Source organism: Eurosta solidaginis, chromosome 1, assembly GCF_040869045.1.
Source record: "Eurosta solidaginis isolate ZX-2024a chromosome 1, ASM4086904v1, whole genome shotgun sequence".
Lineage (NCBI taxonomy): Eukaryota > Metazoa > Arthropoda > Insecta > Diptera > Tephritidae > Eurosta > Eurosta solidaginis.
Genome location: NC_090319.1, coordinates 384,760,570 through 384,781,725, shown reverse-complemented (window position 1 = coordinate 384,781,725; position 21,156 = coordinate 384,760,570). Strand labels below are relative to the sequence as shown.

The 21,156-nt window shown below is 42.3% G+C and overlaps 1 protein-coding gene across 2 annotated transcripts in view; it reads left to right on the top strand.

Moving 5' to 3' along the window:
* Mekk1 (mitogen-activated protein kinase kinase kinase 4) overlaps positions 1-14,760 on the top strand; it is an 85,234-nt gene extending 70,474 nt beyond the window's left edge. For both annotated transcript variants that reach the window (XM_067763292.1, XM_067763293.1), the window contains exons 11-14: positions 13,407-13,695; positions 13,759-13,865; positions 13,932-14,111; positions 14,177-14,760. In XM_067763292.1, the coding sequence (XP_067619393.1) occupies positions 13,407-13,695; positions 13,759-13,865; positions 13,932-14,111; positions 14,177-14,260 (660 nt within the window). In that variant the 3' untranslated portion in view covers positions 14,261-14,760. The remainder of the gene's footprint in view (positions 1-13,406; positions 13,696-13,758; positions 13,866-13,931; positions 14,112-14,176) is intronic.
* The last annotated feature ends 6,396 nt before the right edge of the window (positions 14,761-21,156 follow it).

The window sequence follows — 21,156 nt, the reverse complement described above, 5'->3', positions numbered from 1 at the left end:
CAGTAACTAAGTAAATTCTGGAAGAGCCTAGAAGAATGCAAACGAGAAATCGCACAATATAAAAGCAGCGACAGTGGGGCGCGACAATCAGTTTTCATTTAAGCAAGCTATTGGTTGTGAAGTATCAGTGTTATTGTGAAGTACATTAATAAAGGCTTTTGATCCAATGTACAAGCAAATAAAATAACACCTTATTTAGCGGTTTGCAAATATGTATTTATTTGACAAAGATCATACGATGACTAAAAACTAAAATTTAATATGAAAATCCATTTATGCTAAAAAGCAATGAGCAAAGAAAACAGTTAGGTAAAATATTTAGCAATTCATTTAAATATGTAAACATATGTACATGTGTATACATAAGTACATAAGTACAGCGGTAAATAAAATTCAATTGTATTATTAGTTACAATTCAAGCAGAGAATTCTAAGTTAGAGTGGATCAGAAAGCGCAATTCCCAACACTCCCACTCGCTTTCGTAATAATACAAAAAAATCAATTGTCAATCATTGCACATTTATTGATGAGCATATTGAATCGGCCTTTCGGCAATGCTTTGATCAGAAAATCGGCGAGCTGGTCTTCAGTTGGCACGAACTCCACGTTAATCTGACTTTCTCGTTGCATATCACACGTATCAAAGTATTGTACATCGATATGCTTCATTCGCTTTGACGACTCTGGAGTTTTAACTAACGTGATTGCTCTTTGGTTGTCGCATTTAATTGAAGTTGGACTAGACTGATTGTACCCTAAGTCTGCCAACAGTTTGCGTAACCATGCAGCGAATTTTGTTACTGCACAAAGAGCGACAAATTCAGCTTCAGTAGTAGAAGTAGCCATCACGCTCTGTTTTTTGGAACTCCACGCAACTGGCCCTCCATTGAGAAAGGCTATCCAACCTGAAGTACTGCGTCGAGTATCAACATCACCTCCCCAGTCGAACAAACTTCATTTAGTATCACGTGTACCAATTGCAAAAACTATACCTCGCTCTTGTGTACCTTTCAGGTACTTGAAAATTCGTTTAATGCCATTCCAGTGAATGTCAGTAGGCTGCTCCATAAATCTACTTAGCACACCAACAGAATATGCAATATCAGGTCGCGTAATAATCATTATGTACATAAGTGAACCAATGGCCTCGCGATAGGGAAAGTTTTTAGTTTTTTTGTTGCTCAATCTCCTTGGTTGAAAATTTAATGCCTGGTTCCGCAGGTATCGAAACTGGAAAGAATCTTTTCAATACACGTTTGGTGTATGAACTCTGAAAAATTTTAAGTTTACGTTTATCATGATCTCTCAAAATTTGGAAGCCTACAAAAAATTCTGCTTCCTTGGAAACAATTTCAAATTCTGCATTCAAATCTACCAAAAAGCTTTCGATGAATGTCTTATTATTCCAGCAAAGTAAACCATCATCGACATAAAGTGCCATGAATAAATAAATAGAATTTTTGTTATAAGTAAAAACACATATGTCTGCTATAGATTGATTAAATCCATAAGCCAGTAAAAACTCAACAATCCGTTTGTTCCATTGCTTGGATGCTTGCTTGAGACCATACAGGCCTTTATTTAATAGACACACCCGGTCATCCTTCTCAAAGCCATATGGTTGCTCCATGTAAATTGTTTCTTCTACAATACCATGTAAAAATGCGGTTTTTACGTCGAATTGAAAAATCTCGAAATCTTCTGCTGCTGCAATAGCTAAAATGACTCGAACTGAATCGTATCGTACAACGGGTGAGAACACTTCTTTGTAATCAACACCACATTTTTGTGCACAACCTCTAACCACAAGCCTGGTTTTAAAACGATCTACAGCTCCATTTGCCTTAAATATCTTTTTGAACACCCAGCGATTTGAAATTACGTGCATGTCCAGTGTGCGGGGTACAAGCGTCCAAGTATTGGTTTTGTTCAACGCCTCTATTTCTTCATTTATCGCAGCAAGCCACATATTTGCTTCGTCGTAACGCAAAGCTTCTTCTAAATTTGTTGGCTCAATTTCAGCTATACACACTTCTCCCACTGTCTCTTTTTTATCGGTAATTTCGTTGCCCTCTTGGCTACATTTTCGTGTTAAGTATGGGCTTCGAGGAATGGGAAGCCTTGGATTTTTGTAAATTTTTTGTTCACAGTCATGTTTGCCTACCTTGATTTCTTGCTCAACATGTTTCGGTTCTCTCACTTCATGCACGCTGTCATGGCACTCGTTGAACATCACATCTCGTCTGATAAAAATCTCTTCCATGTGGCTCGTAAACTCTATAAGCACACCCTTGATAGAATTTTTCTCCCACTTGGTTCGTTGCTCCTTTGGAATATGCATGTAAGCTTCAGTGCTAAAAACACGAAGATGTTATACCGATGGTTTCGTTCCAAACCACTTCTCACGCACCGCCAATGACATCTGATGCCGTTCTGTTCTTCAAATATACAGCAGTATTTGTAGCTTCTGCCCATAGATGTAGAGGCAAATTTTTCATATGCAGCATTGCTTTCCCGGCTTCAACTACCGTCCTATTCTGCCGTTCTATGAACCCATTTTGTTCAGGAGCTCTTGGCGTAGTTACGTCGTGCTTTATGCCCTTTTTAAGGAGACATTTTTCGACAGACTCGTTGCAGAACTCTAGTCCGCCATCAGATCGCTAACGGTTGATTTTATGCCCATCTGCTTCAACATCTGTACAGAATTTCATCAAGTTGACTGAAAAATCTGTTTTATATTTAAAAAAATAAACGAAACTATGTCTCGAAAAATCATTTTTAAATAGCATGAAATAATTTTCTCCACCTATTGAAAGCGTACTCATCTTACCACATAAGTCAACATGAAAAACCTCACCAGCTTTGGTAGCACGTCGCGCACCAGATTTGGGAAAACTGAAGCGATGCTGTTTTCCGTAGACGCATCCCTCACAAAATGGATTTGATACACCTATATTTTCTATGTGAATACCTCTTACAATTTCTTTGGTCGACATTTCTTTGAGAGTTTCAAAATTCACGTGCCCTAAACGCTCATGCTATACACGCAATGAAGTTGATGCCGCGTTTAATTCGCTTTCTTTTATGGCCTTTAAATCTATCTTGTATAACCTGTCATCGCGTTCTCCATTAGCTATAATTGACAGATTTTTCTCAAAGTGCACCAGCTTTCCACCTTCAGAGAAAATTACTTTAATACCTTTCTCTGTCACTCTGGATACAGATATAAAATTTCTGTCCAAACCGGGCACAAGCAAAACGTCTTTAATTAAGCAAATCTCTTTAGTTGCCCCTGTTAGAACTTTTATGTCACCTATGCCCTTCTCTTCCAACTTCCTTCCATCACCCACTTTAACTTGGCACGCACCTTTTGAAAGGGATCTGAAGTTATGGAAAAGTTCTTCTTGAAATGACATATGATCGGTAGCACCCGAATCTGCATACCACTCATCATTGATTTTCCCTTCCGTGTTTTTGGAATGTAAAACGAATAAATGCTTTGCTGATGGACCTACCGTACTAACCGAAGCTTTCGTTGTACTTTCCTTCTGAACTGACATAGAATGACTGTCGGACCTCTCATTTCGACCTTTTTATTTACCCGTTTGTTGCCGCTTGTAGCATTCCCTTGCCCAGTGCCCTTGTTCGCCACAATAGTTGCACTTCCCTGGTCGCCATTTTCCCTTGTTGCCTTGAAGCACATATGCAGCTTTTGTTTCTTTGTTTTCAGCTGAACGTGAATTAATGAGAGACTCTTCATTTATTAGATGATCAGTGAGGCGATCGAGATTTTGTTCAGCTCGTGGTACTGCACACCAACCTGTCCTCACATGGTCAAATTTCGGTGGTAAGCCGCTTAAAATTTTTGCTATGATCATGGGTTCTTTTTGCTCAAGGTCCAGGTATTTCAACCGCTGTGCTAGCGAGGTTACCTTAGCAATAAAATTAGACACATTTTCATCCTCATACAATAAATAAATTTTTCTAATAAAATTTGAGCGGATTGGTCACTTTTTTCTGAATGAACCACTTGAAGACGTGACCACATCTGTGCTGCAGTTGTGCAGTTATAGACTTTAACTGATCTAACTCCAAACCTTTCATTATGAATGCTTGCGCCTCGGCATCCTTCTCATCCCATTCTTGTGTATTTGTGTTCGGTCTAGGAAATTTTCCTAATACGTAGCCCCAGGGCCATAGAGAGAAAATCCGGGCCCGGGTCTAAACAATTTACGGGCCCCCTATAAAAAATTCACTAATACATTTGATTAATTTGAATTAATGACGTCTCATTCATGAATCATTATTAATGGATTACATCAAAAAAAATTTTTGCGTCATCAACTAAATGATGTTTGGACTAAGAGCTGACAATAAAATTAACACAGAATATTTACTATTTATACAATTTTATTGTAACGTAGAAATAAAATTATGTTTTGACAGCCACATATTGTTTCAAATAATCTTTTCTAGTTATTTGGTAACATTTTAATACATTTCTGATAAACTTAATGATAATTATAAATTTTAATTATTCAATATAGAAAGTTCGGATATCAAAGAGCTGCAAAATTTTTATAATAATATCAAAATTAAAGGTCTTGCCAAAACGGATTCAACACAAAGCATGGCAAGTCCTAAAACTCGCTCTTTAGACGAAAGTTTTTGATTCTTGAAAGGACGCTGAAGGAACGTTCTGCGCTAGCTACAGTGACGGGTATAGATCAAAAGATACGTGAAGCAACACAAATGTTGGGGAAAATTGTATACAGATTTTGAGCATAGAGGACATTTAGCAATTCCAATGGTGACAGACCTTTATCAAAATTTGCTTCGTAAATGTGTTTCAAGTGAATTATTTCGCATTCTAAGCTTTGAGAAATGTCCGACTTGTATTTTTCGACAAATTTTGCTCCGCTCGCCCGAACCGTAGTTTCATCCATGTCCTCAAATTGTCACAAAAAGGAAAACGTCTCGTTCAAATTTCTCATAGTTGCAAATCGTTCAGTAATGCCAGTGATTACCGAATCGACGATCACCAAGAATGTATTGTTTTTAAAATCAGACTGGATCATCCGTAATCATCCCATTTCCGTTATATTCAAAACGTCTTTTGGATTTTCTCTTTCGAATGTCCGGAAACTTTGGGCAGCTGTTCAATTGAATAGCAACTGTTTTGCATTCGTTTAAAATAGTTTCCTATTGGTTCCTAATCAACTTCAAGTCAGCTAATAAGGCGTCTGGATGTCGGACGTCAACATCTATGGTGGCGTCTCTAGCTTGGAGGACCACGTTTCTTTCATTAATGGTAGTCAGTTATTTGAACCAAATTAAGGACAGCAAGATACATTCTAACTTGTTGATGTACTTCAGAATGCCGGTAACATCTCCGTATGCTTGCGCAGTCAAATTTGGCTTTTGGCTGAAAGACATGAAGAGAGTTCGGTACATTTTTCTTGAGGATATTCCATCGCTGTGGAGTGCTGCTGAAAATAGTAAACTATTTTTATACAACTCCGAAGAAAGTAATTGCAGCCGTACAACATTCTGCAGCATCAAAGCGAGTAATCAGCATTCGAGTTTTTGTCCAGAATGTGACCTAGAGCTCCGTTGTAAGCTCCTTTCATATTGGCGCCGTTATCGTACCCTTGTGCACGACAATCTTCAATCAAGCATGGCAAACTAGATCAGCGATTTTCTTATCAGTTTTTTGGTTACAATTCACGAAAACCAAAAACCGTTCTTGAATTGTAAAATTTGTTGCTTTCGAATTGAAATGGAGTTAGCGCAAAATGAACGTAGTCAACGTGACTAGCATCAGGCATAGCATCAACGATAATAGCAAAATACTTGGCTTTCTTACCTTGATCTAATATAGTTTCCTCACGTGTTTTGCACAAATTTCTATAAACTCGTTCTGAATGTCTGGGGAAAGATAGTGAACTTGTAAACGTTTGTGCTGCTGATGTGAAATCCTAACTTTCTCCAAATTATCTCTAAGTATCGGATCATAATGGCTTATAAAATCTTAGATGCCCAAAAAATGTCCATCGTTTCGTTCACCAAGATATATACCTTCACCGTGAAAGCTAGTAGATAGTGTCCAAAATTCTATAAAAAATTTCTTTCCACTTTTAAGTTTCAGTGATTAGCTCATTAGTCATTAGTCACTGATAAGTGTTTCAATTGTAGCCTCCTTTTGAATTAGATTTTGTAAAGATCGCCGTTGAATATAGCATTAAATGTGATCTTGAGTATATTCGTATGATGGCAGTTTATCGTATATCTTCTTCCATACCTGGAATTTCGAATATCCGCACAACAAATTTTAGGTCGATTTAATAAAGTATTGGTGCTTAACAGACGAGATGGTAGACAATAAAAAGCATTGCTACTGGCACTCCACACTAACCAGTCACGCTCCACTTTCTCTCCATTTGGCAAGATTCTATTTAACCACGAGGTCATGACAATCACGTGGAAAAATAACAGGACACTTGATGACCTCGACGAATTATTTCGTTGACTTCTTCAGATCGCAAAAACTCATTATTCACGGTACCGATATCAAAGTCGTTTAAATAATCTGGATTTTGATACAGAGTTGGTGGTATTGTTGGAAGACTTTTTGAACAGAGTCACCACGAAAGTTTACCATTTCGGATTCATGTAATATGTAATGTTTGATATTTTTATTGTCTCCTCAGGCCCAGGCACAAAATCATTATCAATTTTCATTGCTTTTGAAATTCGGCTTAAAATTTGCACATGGAACAACTAAAGACTCTCCTGAATTAAAAAAAAATGTCTTAGTACCACTAAATCGCGGGCCCCTTGAGAAACCCCGGGCCCGGGGGAATCCCGCAGCGCAATTCCCAACAAAGGCCATTTTGCATTATTAAATACTGGAGTTATTTATTCAACAGTTTAGTGATTCGAACTTAGCAAAAGGTTGCAAATAAAAGGATTTGCAGTAAATTCGTTACAATGGGTTCAGAAGAGGAATTGTTGAATAAATTCCGAAGACTTCGAATACAACTTGGACATGGCAAAGTGGAGTGAACTGAAGATCCAGCAACTGAAGAAGGAGTTGGAGAGCCGTGGATTGAATACAACCGGCATTAAACTCGAACTTCAGGCACGACTACGAGAGGCAATGGAAGCAGAAGGAATTAACGTGGAAGAGTATGTCTTTCATCTTGATGCCGACGAGACAACAACAAAAATTGAAGAGAAAAACGAAACATCGCAGACAGTTACGAGCACAGACTTGAACACGATTTTGGCTGCAATATCTGCACAAACATCAACAGTGGCATCCCAACTGGAATCGCAGGAGAACCATATAACATCCAAGATGGAATCCCAAGAGACACGAATAACATCGAAGATTGAAGCACAATTGGATGAACCGAAAACACACATGGCGTCACAAATTGCAGACCAATTAAAAGAGCAAGAGGCACGCATAACATTACAACTCGAAGCACAGGAAGAGCGTATCTCAACGAAGCTGGAGGCACAGGAAAAAAGTCTCATCGCAGCTGGAGGCTTTTAGTGAACGACAAGATAAAATGGAGGCCGAGATGGATGCTTTGAAAGATCGTATACAGGAATTGCAACTAAATCGCCGAGCAGTTTCAGCGAGTAATCCAAAGGTAAAAACACCATCCTTTGACGGTTCTGTTCCTTTCCAGGTCTTTAAGCAACAATTTGAGAAGACCGCAACAGTGAACAACTGGAATGCTGAAGATAAAATTGCTGCACTCTTCGTAGCATTGAAAGGACCAGCTGCCGAAATCTTACAGACTATTCCAGAGGACAAACGCAACAGTTATGACGCATTGATGGCTGCTGTAGAACAAAGGTACGGAAGCGAACACAGGAAACAGAGATATCAAATAGAATTGCAAAACCGTTACCAAAAAGCTAATGAGACTTTGCAAGAGTTTGCTTCGGATGTTGAAAGGTTGGCTCATTTGGCAGATGCGGACGCATCCGTGGAATACACTGAAAGGGTAAAGATTCAGAGCTTTATAAATGGCATACGGGACGTCGAAACAAAGCGAGCTACATACGCAAACCCAAAGCCAACATTCGCAGAAACGGTATCACATGCTCTGATTCAGGAAACAGCGTCGCTTCTGTGGAAGCCAGTTTTCAAAGCACGCCGTGTGGAAGTAGAAAGGCCAGAGTGGGTAGACGCAATATTGGAAGCGCTGAAAAGATCGCAATAGCGGAGTGAAAGAGTTATCAAATGCTTCAAATGCGGGAAGCCCGGTCGCATTGCACGTCATTGCGATCTTGATCCTAGTGGTTTCAACAGCATGGGTGGTCTTAATAACAAAGCTGGAGGGGATGAGCAAGAGCAAGTAAGATGTAGAGATCGAGAGCTAGCTCCATCTATTGAATGTGATATCTGTGTCGCAAATTGGTAGAAAATCGAGCAGTCTTACCGTCATAGGGAATGTGGATGGCAAAGAACGTGTTCTGACTATAGATACGGGCGCATCTCATTCCTTAATCCGATCTGACTTGGTCAACAGGAGAGTAAAACCGTTACCTGGAGCAAGGTTGCGTACGGTCACTGGCGAGTATAACCAAGTCCAGGGAGAAGTGATATGTGAAGTCTTAATTGGAAAGGTCACAGTTCTACACAAATTCGTTGTGGCGGAGATCGTTGATGAAGTCATATTGGGAGTAGACTTCTTAGTTGACCATGACATCAAGATTGATATGCAGAGAAGGATGATGCGTTATGTGAACCAGGATATACCACTTTAACTTCACTTTGGAGAAAGTGTTCAGTAGTAATCTAGTAATGATGGAGAAGACTCGACAAAGACCCCGAAAGTCAAAGGAAAAGGTTGATGGATCGAATGGGCCAAATTAAACGAAATCAAAAGTACCTGCAAGAAAAACACCGGCATTGACAAACCCTAATGGACGCACTAAAACGATGAAAGGCGCTTCCCAAGGCAGTCGGTTCTATGTACCGGAGCGACTCGGGATTTTTCCCGACCAAGGACTGTCATTTCAGTGTGACCCCATTTAATTTGTTTCGTCCCTCCCACAAATTGTCATCCTCCCAGCAGCTCCTTGCAGCAGGACTGCTACATATTCTCTTACTCCGGGAAGGTATCGAACCCAATCCGGGTCCGTCTCCTGACCCCGGTCCTGAGAAATGGTTTTGCTGCATTTGCCAGAAAAGAATCTTTTTAGGACGGTCATACTCTGTTCAGTGTGTCTCGTGCAAGGGATGGTTGCATCGGACAGGTTGTTCTGGGCTTGGTCCCAAAACCCGACGTCCACGTAACTTTTATAAATATTTTGTGGCTCCTTGCTGCTCACGCCCAAGGGCGTCCCGTAGTCTACACCTAAGTGCCCCTCTACTACCTTCCAGCAGCCTCGCTGCTCAGCAAGCCACAACAAGTACCCGCTGCTGCTCGCGCCCCACGGCGCCAACAACTCAAACAGCTGATACCACTCATAACTACTACCTTCGTAGTAGAGCTGGTCGCAATGCTGAGCATCAGCCCCTGCCCCCGTCTTCTTCTCCCCCCTCTTTTCTGGCAGCAATCGTGCAGGTCAGGGAAACAGACTCTTAGTCCCTCCCTCCGTTTACACCGTCTGCCAGCACAGAATATATAGGTTTGCGACATCCGCTCAATGCAGCTCCTGCCTTGGGTGGTGCCACTTTCCTAGATGTTCTGGTCTCCGCGACGGCAACCCCTCGACGGGTTTCATCGCGCCATGTTGCCAGGTCGCAAACCCAAATCATCCGGGTACCCCAATGCTTGCCCAAGGGCGCCCAGTCCCAAGGCCACAACAGCAATTGCGTCCTGGCCTTCCACAACCTACCCCTAGAGTGGCGGCGTCATCCCTCATGCACTTCAGAATTCTGCAGTTAAACTGTAATGGACTAACTGGGAAGATTACGGAGATAGTCGATTTCATGAAGCGGCACAACATCCGCATTGCTGCGATTCAAGAGACTAAACTCACAGCAAGATCTGCATTGCAGACCAGCTCTGGGTATAATGTCCACAGGAAGGACCGCGAGAGCGGAAATGGAGGCGGCCTCGCGTTTATTATACACCACTCTGTGCAATATCATATATTTGATCCTGGCATCGACCGCAGGGACAATGTCTTAGAACGTCAAGGCCTATCTGTCCGGTCAGGCGATGCAAATCTAGAAATCATCAACATCTACATCCCTCCTGTCACCTGTTGCCCCAGTGGATACCGCCCTAAAATCGAGGCCTTACTCACTGGCAACAATCGCATTATCTTAGGCGATATCAATGCCCATCACGACCTATGGCATTCAAACTTGCGGGCGGATAGTAGGGGTGAGATGTTGGCGGATCAAATAGAAGAAACGACGTTCTGCACAATAAACGGAGACGCCCCCACGCGTATGGTAGGAAGCTGTCATAGCTCGCCAGATATCTCAATCGTGAGCGCAGAACTCGTAAACTGCGTCAACTGGCAGCCGATGGTAACATTGGCATCCGACCACCTGCCCATACTTATTTCGTTCGAGCGTACCGCCGACTTCATCGTCACCGAAAAACGCACTTTCATAAACTTCAAAAAGGAAAGTGGGAAGAATATAAATCTGCAACAGACAGCAGCTTTGCTGCCCTCCCTATCCCGACTGATGCCCGCCAAGGGGAGCGTGCCTTCCGTAAGGTCATTGAATCCGCCTCGGCACATTTCATACTGATATTGAGATAAAAATTTGAAAAAAATGTTAAAATGGGCGTGGACCGCCCACTTGTGATAAAATCAATTTTACAAATATTATTAATCATAAATCAAAAATTGTTAAACCTATCGTAACAAAATTCGGCAGAGAGGTTGCCTTTACTTTTAGAAATGCTTTGAACAAAAATTAACGAAATCGGTTAAGGACCACGCCCACTTTTATATAAAGGATTTTTAAAAGGGTCGTGGACGAATAAAATAAGCTATATCCCCGCGAAAAAGAGCTTTATATAATGGTATTTCATTTTCCAAGTAGATTTATAACAATAAACAGGAAAAACGTCACATTTAAATAAGGGCGTGGCACCGCCCCTTTTAGGACTAAGCAATTTTCTATGTTTCGGTAGCCATAACTCGAAGAAAAATTAAAATTGTTTACACATATTTTCCCTATAGCAGAAAATATTTCTAATAAAAATGGACCGAATCGGTTAAAGGCCACGGCAACTTAGATATAAGACAAGTTTAAAACGGTCGTAGACTAGAATAATAAGCTATAACTTAGCAAAAAATAGTTTTGAACCAATGATATTTTACTTACCAAGTTTTATTTTAAGAGGAAATGGGGAGAAATTTTTTTTAAACGGGCGGTGCCGTGTGTTATGCAGAAAAGTAATTTATCTGAAATGAAATGTGCAATTGAAGCTCACGCTGAGTATATAATGTTCGGCTACACCCGAACTTAGACACCTTTACTTTTTATGATTTGAAATTCTGCTGTGCGGCAAATTTCGTCTGAACTTGGTGTGAACTCGCCGATGTGAAATCAAAACGAGGCGAATCTATCCAAGGTAATGGCAAAGCGAATTCAACCCAATTCGCCGTGCAGAAGAATGTCATGTCAAAAGAAAATTTGCATTGATTTCAAATAATGGGCGGGCCACTATGAACTTTTTCATATAGATGCATTCCACGAAATCTTAAGGCCGAGCCGCATTCAAATTTTTCACATAGACGCGTTTAACGCGATCTTATGCATGCCAGTTACACCGCCACAATCACGCAAGATGTTGCGTTTGGAAATATAAAGGACCTTCAAACTTAGCAAATTAAGTTTAATTTGCTTCGCCCAATCACAAACATAATTTCGCGAAGCATGGTTATAAAGATTCTCACTATAAAAAAAATACTTTCTAACATATTTTTGGCCTATTCATTTGTTAAATTGCAGTTTCTAACTGTGATAATTGTGTGAAAAGTACCAACGAGTGTAAAAATAGTTTCAGTTGCAAAGTGTGAAAGCAACCTTTACCAAGCAAATGTTGAATTCTTATGCTTTGCTTCCAACAAAAGTTGAAAGTTGGCTACTTTTTCACTTCAGATGTCTCCAGTTTCGCTCGATCTGCCGTTCTCTATAAAAATACGTGCAAGGCGTTCAAAAAGAAGCAATCAGCTGTTGGGATAACAACGCTTGTAATCCAAGGCGAATTCAGTTCCTGGTGTTGTTATCCCAATCGCTGATTGCTTCTTTTTGATTATTTTCCTTGTGCTCTAATATGTCAGTTAATCGAAATCAATGAAAATTTTCTTTTCACTTGACATTTCTGAAAGAAAATTTTCACTGATTCCAAGGCAAATTCAGTATCAGGTGTTGTTATCCCAACAGCTGATTGCTTCTTCTTGATAATTTTTCATACAACGCCTTGTACAACAATATGTCAGTTAATCGAAATTAATGAAAATTTTCTTTGGACTTGGCATTCTTCTGAACGGCGAATTGATTGAATTCGCTTTGCCACCACCTGTTGTGATGTAGATTCGCCTTGATTGATTCCGATTAACTGACATGTTGCAGTACAAGGCGTTGTACGGAAAATGATCAAGAAGAAGCAATCAGCTGTTGGGATAACAACACCTGGTACTGAATTATGCGGCAGTTACTTACGAACGTACGTACCAAAAACGTGTCAGCTGACACGACCTATCTTATGAGTGTGCAATGTAAACGAAAACTCACCGACGTGCAACGCCCGTACGTACGTAGCCCGGAACGTAGAAATCAAAACAATTTTGATTTTTTCCGTAGGAACGTGTCAGCTGATCGCTCTCTCACTAGACAGAGTTGCCTAGTAAACTTTTGTGCGCTAATTTTTGATCGTTTGCAATTTTATGCAAAAGCACCTAATTAAAGTTTGAAAAATTGTGAAAATAATTCGAAATAATTATGTAAAAGTGCAGATTATAAATATGTAATCTATTTATACTTATTTAATATTTATTCCGGCCTTTTACAATATCAAAAATTAAATTGGAAAAAGTTGATGTTTCCATAAGCATACATGCAAAATGGTCAATGGCAACATTGCTTATCTGTAAACAATACAGACGCAAATATGTTATGTACATGTACGCAGACGCACACATTTATTCCTACGGGCTTGAGGGTTCGGTCAAACGTGTTTCGTACGACAAACGTCCGTGCGTACCACACACGTCGGTGGGTAACTGCCGCATTAGACCTGCCTTGTATGGATTCGCCTTGCTTCTTTGAAAATGGCAAGGGCAAATAATCAGATTATGGCATGCCATCGCCTTGCACCGAATTCGCCTTAACACTTTGTTGAGGTACGACAACTTTGATAATAAGTTTTAGCAAAAATTCGTAATTTATTTTTTTTATTATACGTAGGAGGAGCTTCTTATATTTATGGAACTCTGTTCAGAAGGCACTTTAGAAGCATTGGTCGAATTATCAGGAGGCCTGCCAGAGGGCTTAATACGCCGATTTACATTACAACTGCTATCGGGCGTTGCCGAGCTACACCGGCATGGTATTGTACATCGTGATATAAAGACTGCAAATATATTTTTGGTTGATGGCAGTAACTGCCTGAAGTTGGGTGATTTTGGTTCAGCAGTGAAAATACAGGCGCATACAACAGTACCAGGTGAACTACAAGGCTATGTGGGTACACAAGGTAAACGAAAAAAAACATGATTACCTGGTTAAAGAATTAGCTATTTACTCTTTACCTATTTAGCTTATATGGCACCGGAGATTTTCACAAAAACAAGTAGTGACGGACATGGCCGCGCTGCTGATATTTGGTCTGTAGGCTGTGTAGTAGTTGAAATGGCAGCGGGGCAGGTAAGTTTGAACAAACCTTGAATTATTTGAATTCTCTACGTTTAATTATTATTTTTTGTAATACAGCGTCCTTGGGCACAATTTGACTCGAATTTCCAAATTATGTTTAAAGTGGGTATGGGTGAGAAGCCTGAAGCGCCCGAAAGTCTGTCGCAAGAAGGACATGATTTTATCGATAAGTGCTTGCAACATGATCCAAAAGATCGTTTAACTGCCATTGAGTTGTTGGAACAAAACTTTTGCCAAGTAATAAATAATTTTATATTCTTTATGCTTAAGCACACTAAACGTCTTTCTTATTCCGTTCTCAGTATGGCCATGATGATGAGCAGAGCTCCGAGCAAACGCAGGAGCAAATTCGCCGTTCATTTCGTCGTAATATTAGATTAAGCTAACATGTATGGTTTGACTTTTAAAAAGTGTCATTTTGCTTAAATTGACTCTGCATTTGTGCTTAACTACAATTATCTACATAAACTTTGTAGTGTTATATAAGTTTATAAATCTAAGACATATTAAGTCCATACTTTCTTGTTTTAATGTTCGTACAACGTGTGTTAAGTTTAAAACTTTTCCGTACAAAAACATGCATATAAAGATTATGTATATATGTATGAATATGTGTATGTATTGTGTTGACATACATAAATATTTATGTTAAACTTTAGATAGTAAAATATTATAAGTGTGTATTAAGATGCGCCTTAAAATGGTCAGAACGAATGTAGTAAATATTATTGTGTTGATCTTGTGAATTTCAAAGTATAAGAAATTCGAAAATGTAATTACGTACATATAGTATATATATAATGTGCTTAAAAATATTTAGGTATTTAATCAAGTTGAAATATATTTTTGAATGTCGATTCGGCAGGCAATAACTTTAAGTAAACAATGCTTTTCATATGGTATTAGAATTGATTATCATCTCATTATTCTTCCTGTAACTATAAAGACATTCCCAAAAGGATTTGTGTGTAGTGGAATGCTAAGTGCATTAAAAATTTAGCTCCACAGTCAACGGACATCTCACACTGGATATTTCCTCCGGAGACTCGAATACGTTCCTAAGGAAATACTTGTATTTGTCGAGGGCATTAAAACGCACCGTATAGACTTATTATAATTACAATGGATTAACAAACTCTAGTAAACCCGAATTCGTTTCGCCACGCAGCCACAGTCTACAACTGACTAAAAATATTTCGACACCACATTAGGTCAGAGGTTGTTGTCGTACCGATAAGGACACTCCACGAAGGTTTTGTGGAGTGTTATCGATGTTGGGGGTTCTTTGCCGGATATAGATCCGGTACGTTCCGGTACAAGCACCACTAAGGCACTAGCCCGACCATCTCGGGAACGATTTGGTATGACCATACGAAACCTTCCAAGCCATACCGCCCACTCATCCCCTAGATCCATGAGCAACTTGGGGTCGCCAGAGCCCCTGCTGCTAAAATAGGATTCGCCACGGCTAGGCGAGGTTGACAATTGGGTAGGAGAAGTTTTAAATTGCGCTGGCAACCCCTTGAAATGGTTGGGGCACACAGCTTCTTGTTGTTGTTGTACCGATAAGCATACTCCCCGCAGTCTTGGGGAGTGTTATCGATGTTGATGTCCCTTTGCCGGTTGCAGATCCGGTACGTTCCGGTATCAAGCCCGACCATCTTGGGAACGATTTGGTATGACCACATGCGACCTTCTAGCCAGCGGGTTCCTTGTCCCAGCGGGTTAGGAGGTCAGAATATACCCGCGGTAAGTATGCCTGTCGTAAGAGCGACTAAAATACCAGATTAAAGGGGCGGTGTAGCGCAACCCTTTCAGGTTGGCAGCGCAATATATAGCTTCTCAAAACCCAATTGTCAACCTCACCTATCCGCGGCGAATCCTGTTTCACTAACAGACGAGGCTCTGGCGACCGCAAGCGGAACTTGGGAGTGGGGAGGGAGAGATGGCCTGAAGGTTTAATGTGGCCATATAAATCGTTCCCGAGATGGTCGGGATAGCACCTTAATGGTGCTGTGTTACCGGAGCGTACCGGATCTGTGTCCGGCAAAGGACCATCACATCAACAACACTCCCCAAAGCCTTCGGGGAGAAAACTTATCGTCACAAACAACAACAACAACAAATCGTTGGGGTGGGAGGGGGTCACAGGTATTGGAGGCCCACCTATCCAGAAACATAGAGTAAATGACCAGCGGAATATCAAAGTCTTTCTGGGTAGCCACGTTCAGTTCAAGTTCCTGTCCGGATCCAGAGATCAGCGTGACAGATACCAGTAATACCCTTATGACCTGTGGCACCCTCATGATATTATCAAAAAAGAATTCGATGCCACGACGGGTGACGTCAAGCAATCCCTACCTAACCATGACAGAGCTTAGCATTTCATATAAAGGCGACCTCCGCCCGAAAGGCATTTTAATGATCGGACTCCTGGAAGAACAACCACGGTGTACACCAGGTAAAGATTCAGCATTGTATTTAGAGCACCGCGTATTCCAATCACCGAAGATCATTCCACCGTTTCTGAGAAAGAAGTAGCTAGCGACGTCAGATCAGACCAGAGCTCCAAGTACAGATTTGGATACTGCTGCCCACCATGTCATCCAGCCATCGTAGCGCGTTTGGAGCGAAGCCGATTATTTGCCAATTGATCCTCGACTGCAGTACGAAGCAGTCGAAGCCTTAGTAGCCTTGGCTTCCACATTAAACTAACACCTAACATCACCTGTAGCCTAAATTTTATCACCTTTCTCTTCGTTCTCGCACGTAAGAACTTTCCCCCGCCTTAGAAATTAAAGTGACTTTCATATGCTCGTTGACTTGGAAGAAGAGCGCAACCTCAGATGTTTGGCGAAAACGGAAGTCAGCTAGCTGCCAACCCCCAATCCAGGGTGTTATACGGACCGTGTCTATTGGACGATTTGCAGCCAGGGGATAAATTCGGCTGTATTCGAACGGAGCCTTCCCGATACCGGGCCACCTCGGGAAGTATTTATGGCCCTACCACAGTAAGGGGCGCTGCTGTGGCGGACGGTTCTTTCGCCGTATATAATACTGGACCGCTGAGTCCGCCTTGTCGGGCAGGTGGTCGTACGACCAAGATGAACGACTCATTACCTGATTGTAATAAGGACGATGTAAAGAGGACTGAGTCGCAATCCAAGGACGACAAATACGAATTAAGCGATGCGTCGGACTCGGGGAGCGAGAGTAGTGCTGATTCAATGAAGGAGTTAACGCTAATACTCCGGCTTTCTCGGATGTGCCAAAGGGAGATAACACTAAGACTCCTGCTTTTCCCGAGAAGATGAGTGATGTGGCAAAGCAGTCACTGACTGTGGCGCTGGTTGATCGTAGCAGTCCTTTCGGACAAATGACTACTGAAAGGTGGAGATCTGTGGAAAGGGAGCTTATTAGCTTAATGCTTAAGATGATGCGGGAACAACCAAGTAAGCCCCTTCCAACCTTTGATTTGGGGGGATGGTATAATGGTGTGAAGATGGTAGCGTGCGACAACATCGCGAGCTTGCGGTGGCTGGAGGAAGTGGTTCCAAACCTCCAAAGGCAAGGCACGAGCGCGTGGTTTGAGGTGGTGGATAAAGCGCAAATCCCCACGGTACCAAAAGTTAAGGTATGGATACCATGCGAGATGAAGTCGGAGGATACACTGCGACTTCTGCAGAATCAGAATCCGAACATACCGACACAGGATTGGAAGGTACTTACTGTATCTCGGCCTCCCGAGCATGGTCAGTTCTACATCTTCCAAATAAACAAGCAGCCGGAGAATATTTTGTACACGCAGCTTGGCAAAATGTCTTTGGCACTGGCAAAAATTACATGCGACTCACGAAAAGAAGTCCCGAGGATAAAAACCCTAACACGCTAGAGGTGGGCGAAGTCGAAAAGGACCTCAAAAGTCTAAGGGGAAAAAGACAGGTGGAGGTCCCCGACGTCACCACGAACGTGCTAGAAGAGGACCAACCGCTAAATGGTGCTGTGACTCGCACAGAGGAACACCCGGCACAACAGTCACGAGAGGCTGAAAGGGGCTCGAATACTCTAAACCAAAAGGGCAAGGGGAGGACGACGACGTCAAGACGAAGGTGCTGGAGGGGGACAAACAGCTCAATGGTGCTGCGAGTCCTACAGATAAACCTCCAACACAGTAAAGTGGCGTCTAGCGAACTCCTAACCCTTGAGGAGGGTTCGTTTGACGTGGCCAAGAGCCGTGGCTCTCATCGGGAGGAAAGGTTTCTGGACTTAACGCACGCGGGTTTGGCGTTTACAACGCGCAAACGGAAGGACGGGTACGAGCTGTAGTAATGGTAAGGAAACAGCTGCATTCATATATGCTGCCTAATTACAACACTGAGGATCTCGTAGCGGTGGCCGTTGAGCAAAATAATAAGCAAGCATTTATCCTGGCGTCCTGCTTCATGGCCCATGCTGCGGAGGTTCCACCGATGGAGTGCAAAAGGCTAGTACAGGAGGAAGGGCGCAAAGGGCGGTTGGTCATAGGCGCAGATGCAAATGCGCACCACAATGCGTGGGGAGGAGCAGATACGAACGAGAGATGCGAATCTCTATTTTGTTATATCCTGCAAACCAATTTGCAGATAGCCAACAGGGCAAATGTCCCTACATACATTGGTCCAACATCCAGCAATGTTCTGGATATTACATTGAGCTCCGAGCGTAATATATCAAGGTATGATTGGATGACCATGCGTATATCAGCTTCAGCATCCCCCTAAAGAGGGTAGAGAAGGGAGGAACCTTTAGAAACCCTAGGTCAACGAACTGGACTAAATTCCAGAAACATGTAGAAACAAAACTGGGACAACCCAAAGAGGTTGCTAATGTAGAGGAACTGGAGGAGTCGAATGAATTCCTAAAAAGAACGCTTATGACTGCGTATAACAAGGCTTGCCCTCTAAGAAGATTCAGAGGAAAAGCAAAGCCACCATGGTGGAGCAATGAGCTGAGTCTTTTAAGAAGACAGGTAAAAGAAATGTTTAAGCTCGCAAAGACCGCGGAAAGCGAAGCGTGTCGGGACGAGTACAGGGATCTACTGAGGATCTACAAGCGTGAAATTACCAGGGCGAAGAGAAACTCATGGAAAAGTTTCTGTTCGGACATAGAGTGCTCCAGCGAAACAGCACGGTTGAAAAAAGTCCTAGCAAAGGGAAACATAGTCCAGGGACTAATAAAGAAAGAGAACGGGGAATGGTCACGTAATAGTGAGGAATCCCTTGAGGTGCTTCTCGATACACATTTCCCATCGGGAGACGGTTTAGAAGAGCCAGCAGACATCACTCACACGGTGACCGATACCAAGATCGAGTGGGCAGTGAAGACGTTTTCTAAGTTTAAATCGCGGGGCCCAGATGGTATATTCCCGGCCATGCTACAAGTCTCAAGTAGGGCGGTCGTGGAATGGCTTAAAATAATATTCGATGGGTGCATAAGACTGAATCATGTACCGCACTCTTGGAGAACTGCTCGTGTAGCTTTTCTACCAAAGGCGGAGAAGATCGGTCACGTGTATCCCAAAGACTATAGACTCATTAGCTTAACATCATTTCTGCTCAAAACCTTTGAGAGGCTGATAGATGTGTACATAAAGTCCAACGTGGATGAAAAGCTGCTCTCCACAACACAGCATGCGTACACCAAAGGCAAGTTGGTAGACACCGCATTGCATAGGGTGGTAATGAGCAAAGAGAAATCCCTGGAATATAAGAAGTATGCTCTAGGAGTCTTCTTGGACATTGCCGGGGTTTTCAGTAATGTTGCAAAATGGGCGATTATGGATGGTCTTAATTACATCCTGCCTTAATCAGATGGATCCGCTGCATGTTAAATTGCAGAAAGATTACATCACAATGGGGATTGTACGAGGCCACGAAATCAGTGGACAGGAGCACGCCGCAGGGAGGGGTGCTATCACCTCTGCTGTGGACGCTGGTCATCAACCAACTGCTCAGGCAATTCGATGAGGGACCGGTAAAACTTACGGCTTACGCAGATGACGTTGCAATTATCATAAGAGGAAAGTGCCTTCCAACGATTAGTTCTTTGATGCATCGGGCGCTTCGGGATATTCATACCTGGGCATCTAATTTCGGGTTGAAAGTCAATGCGGAGAAGACGGATATGGTCTTGTTTACAAAGAGATACAAGGTCCCAAATTGAAACACGCCTAAGTTAGGAGGGGTGACCTTACAGAATGCTGGGGTGTACGTGGGGCCTATCGCCCTCTCTTTCTCATTGGGTTTTTACAGCGATTCTAAGCCCTATTCTATACTATGGAGTTCTTGTTTGGTGGAAAGCCACACAAAAAACAACATACCTCAAAAAATTAGAGGGGGTATGCAGACTATCGATGCTTAGCATTATGGGAGCCCAGAAAACAACCCCGACGGCTGCACTGTATGCCATTTTGCACATTCCACCTGTAGGCCTGGTAGCAAACAACAGAGCATTAACGACCGCGACCAGTCTCGGTTCTTCGGGGCAGCTTGAGCGCCGACCATATGGCCATAGTAGTATAGCGTCATCAATCACAAGACGAACAGACTACCTGATTCCGTATCTGCGCTTCGAGGGAGATCTTAAGGCCACAATAGAGGTGGACGGTTGGAGCAAGGGTGCGCAAATGGCGGACGAGGCGATACATGTGTACACCGATGGTTCCAAAGTAGTGGAAGGAGTAGGATCTGCGGAATACTGCGCTGATCCGGAAATAAGCAGATCCTACAGGCTGCCGGATTACTGTAGCGTTTTCTAAGCGGAAATATTAGTCGTAACCAAAGCAGTAGAAACCCTGGAAGAGAATAGCTTAAGCTGCAACCGTGTTAACTTTTATATTGCCAGTCAAGCAGCAATTAGGGCAATAATCTCGCATAGCACATCATCTAAATGCGTGTTAAAGTGTAAGCAGCCTCTGTAGAGAATCGGGACAGGGAAAAGCATACTTCCATATTGGGTCCCAGGGCATATGGGAATAGATGGGAATGAAAAAGCGGACGAACTGGCTAAAAAGGGCGCATCCCTTGAAGCTTGCTCCGTAGACGTCCCAATTAGATTGGGAGAGATTAAGCGAAGGCGGGAGGTGCACATGATCGACCAAGCGGGATAGGCGTGGGTTCAAGCGCGGGGCTGTAAAGTGTCGAAGATTATGTGTAGGTCTTACAACCTTAGACTAACAAAGTTGCTTCTATCATTAAAAAGAGAGGACTGTAGACTCATGACGGGTATTCTGACTGGACACTGC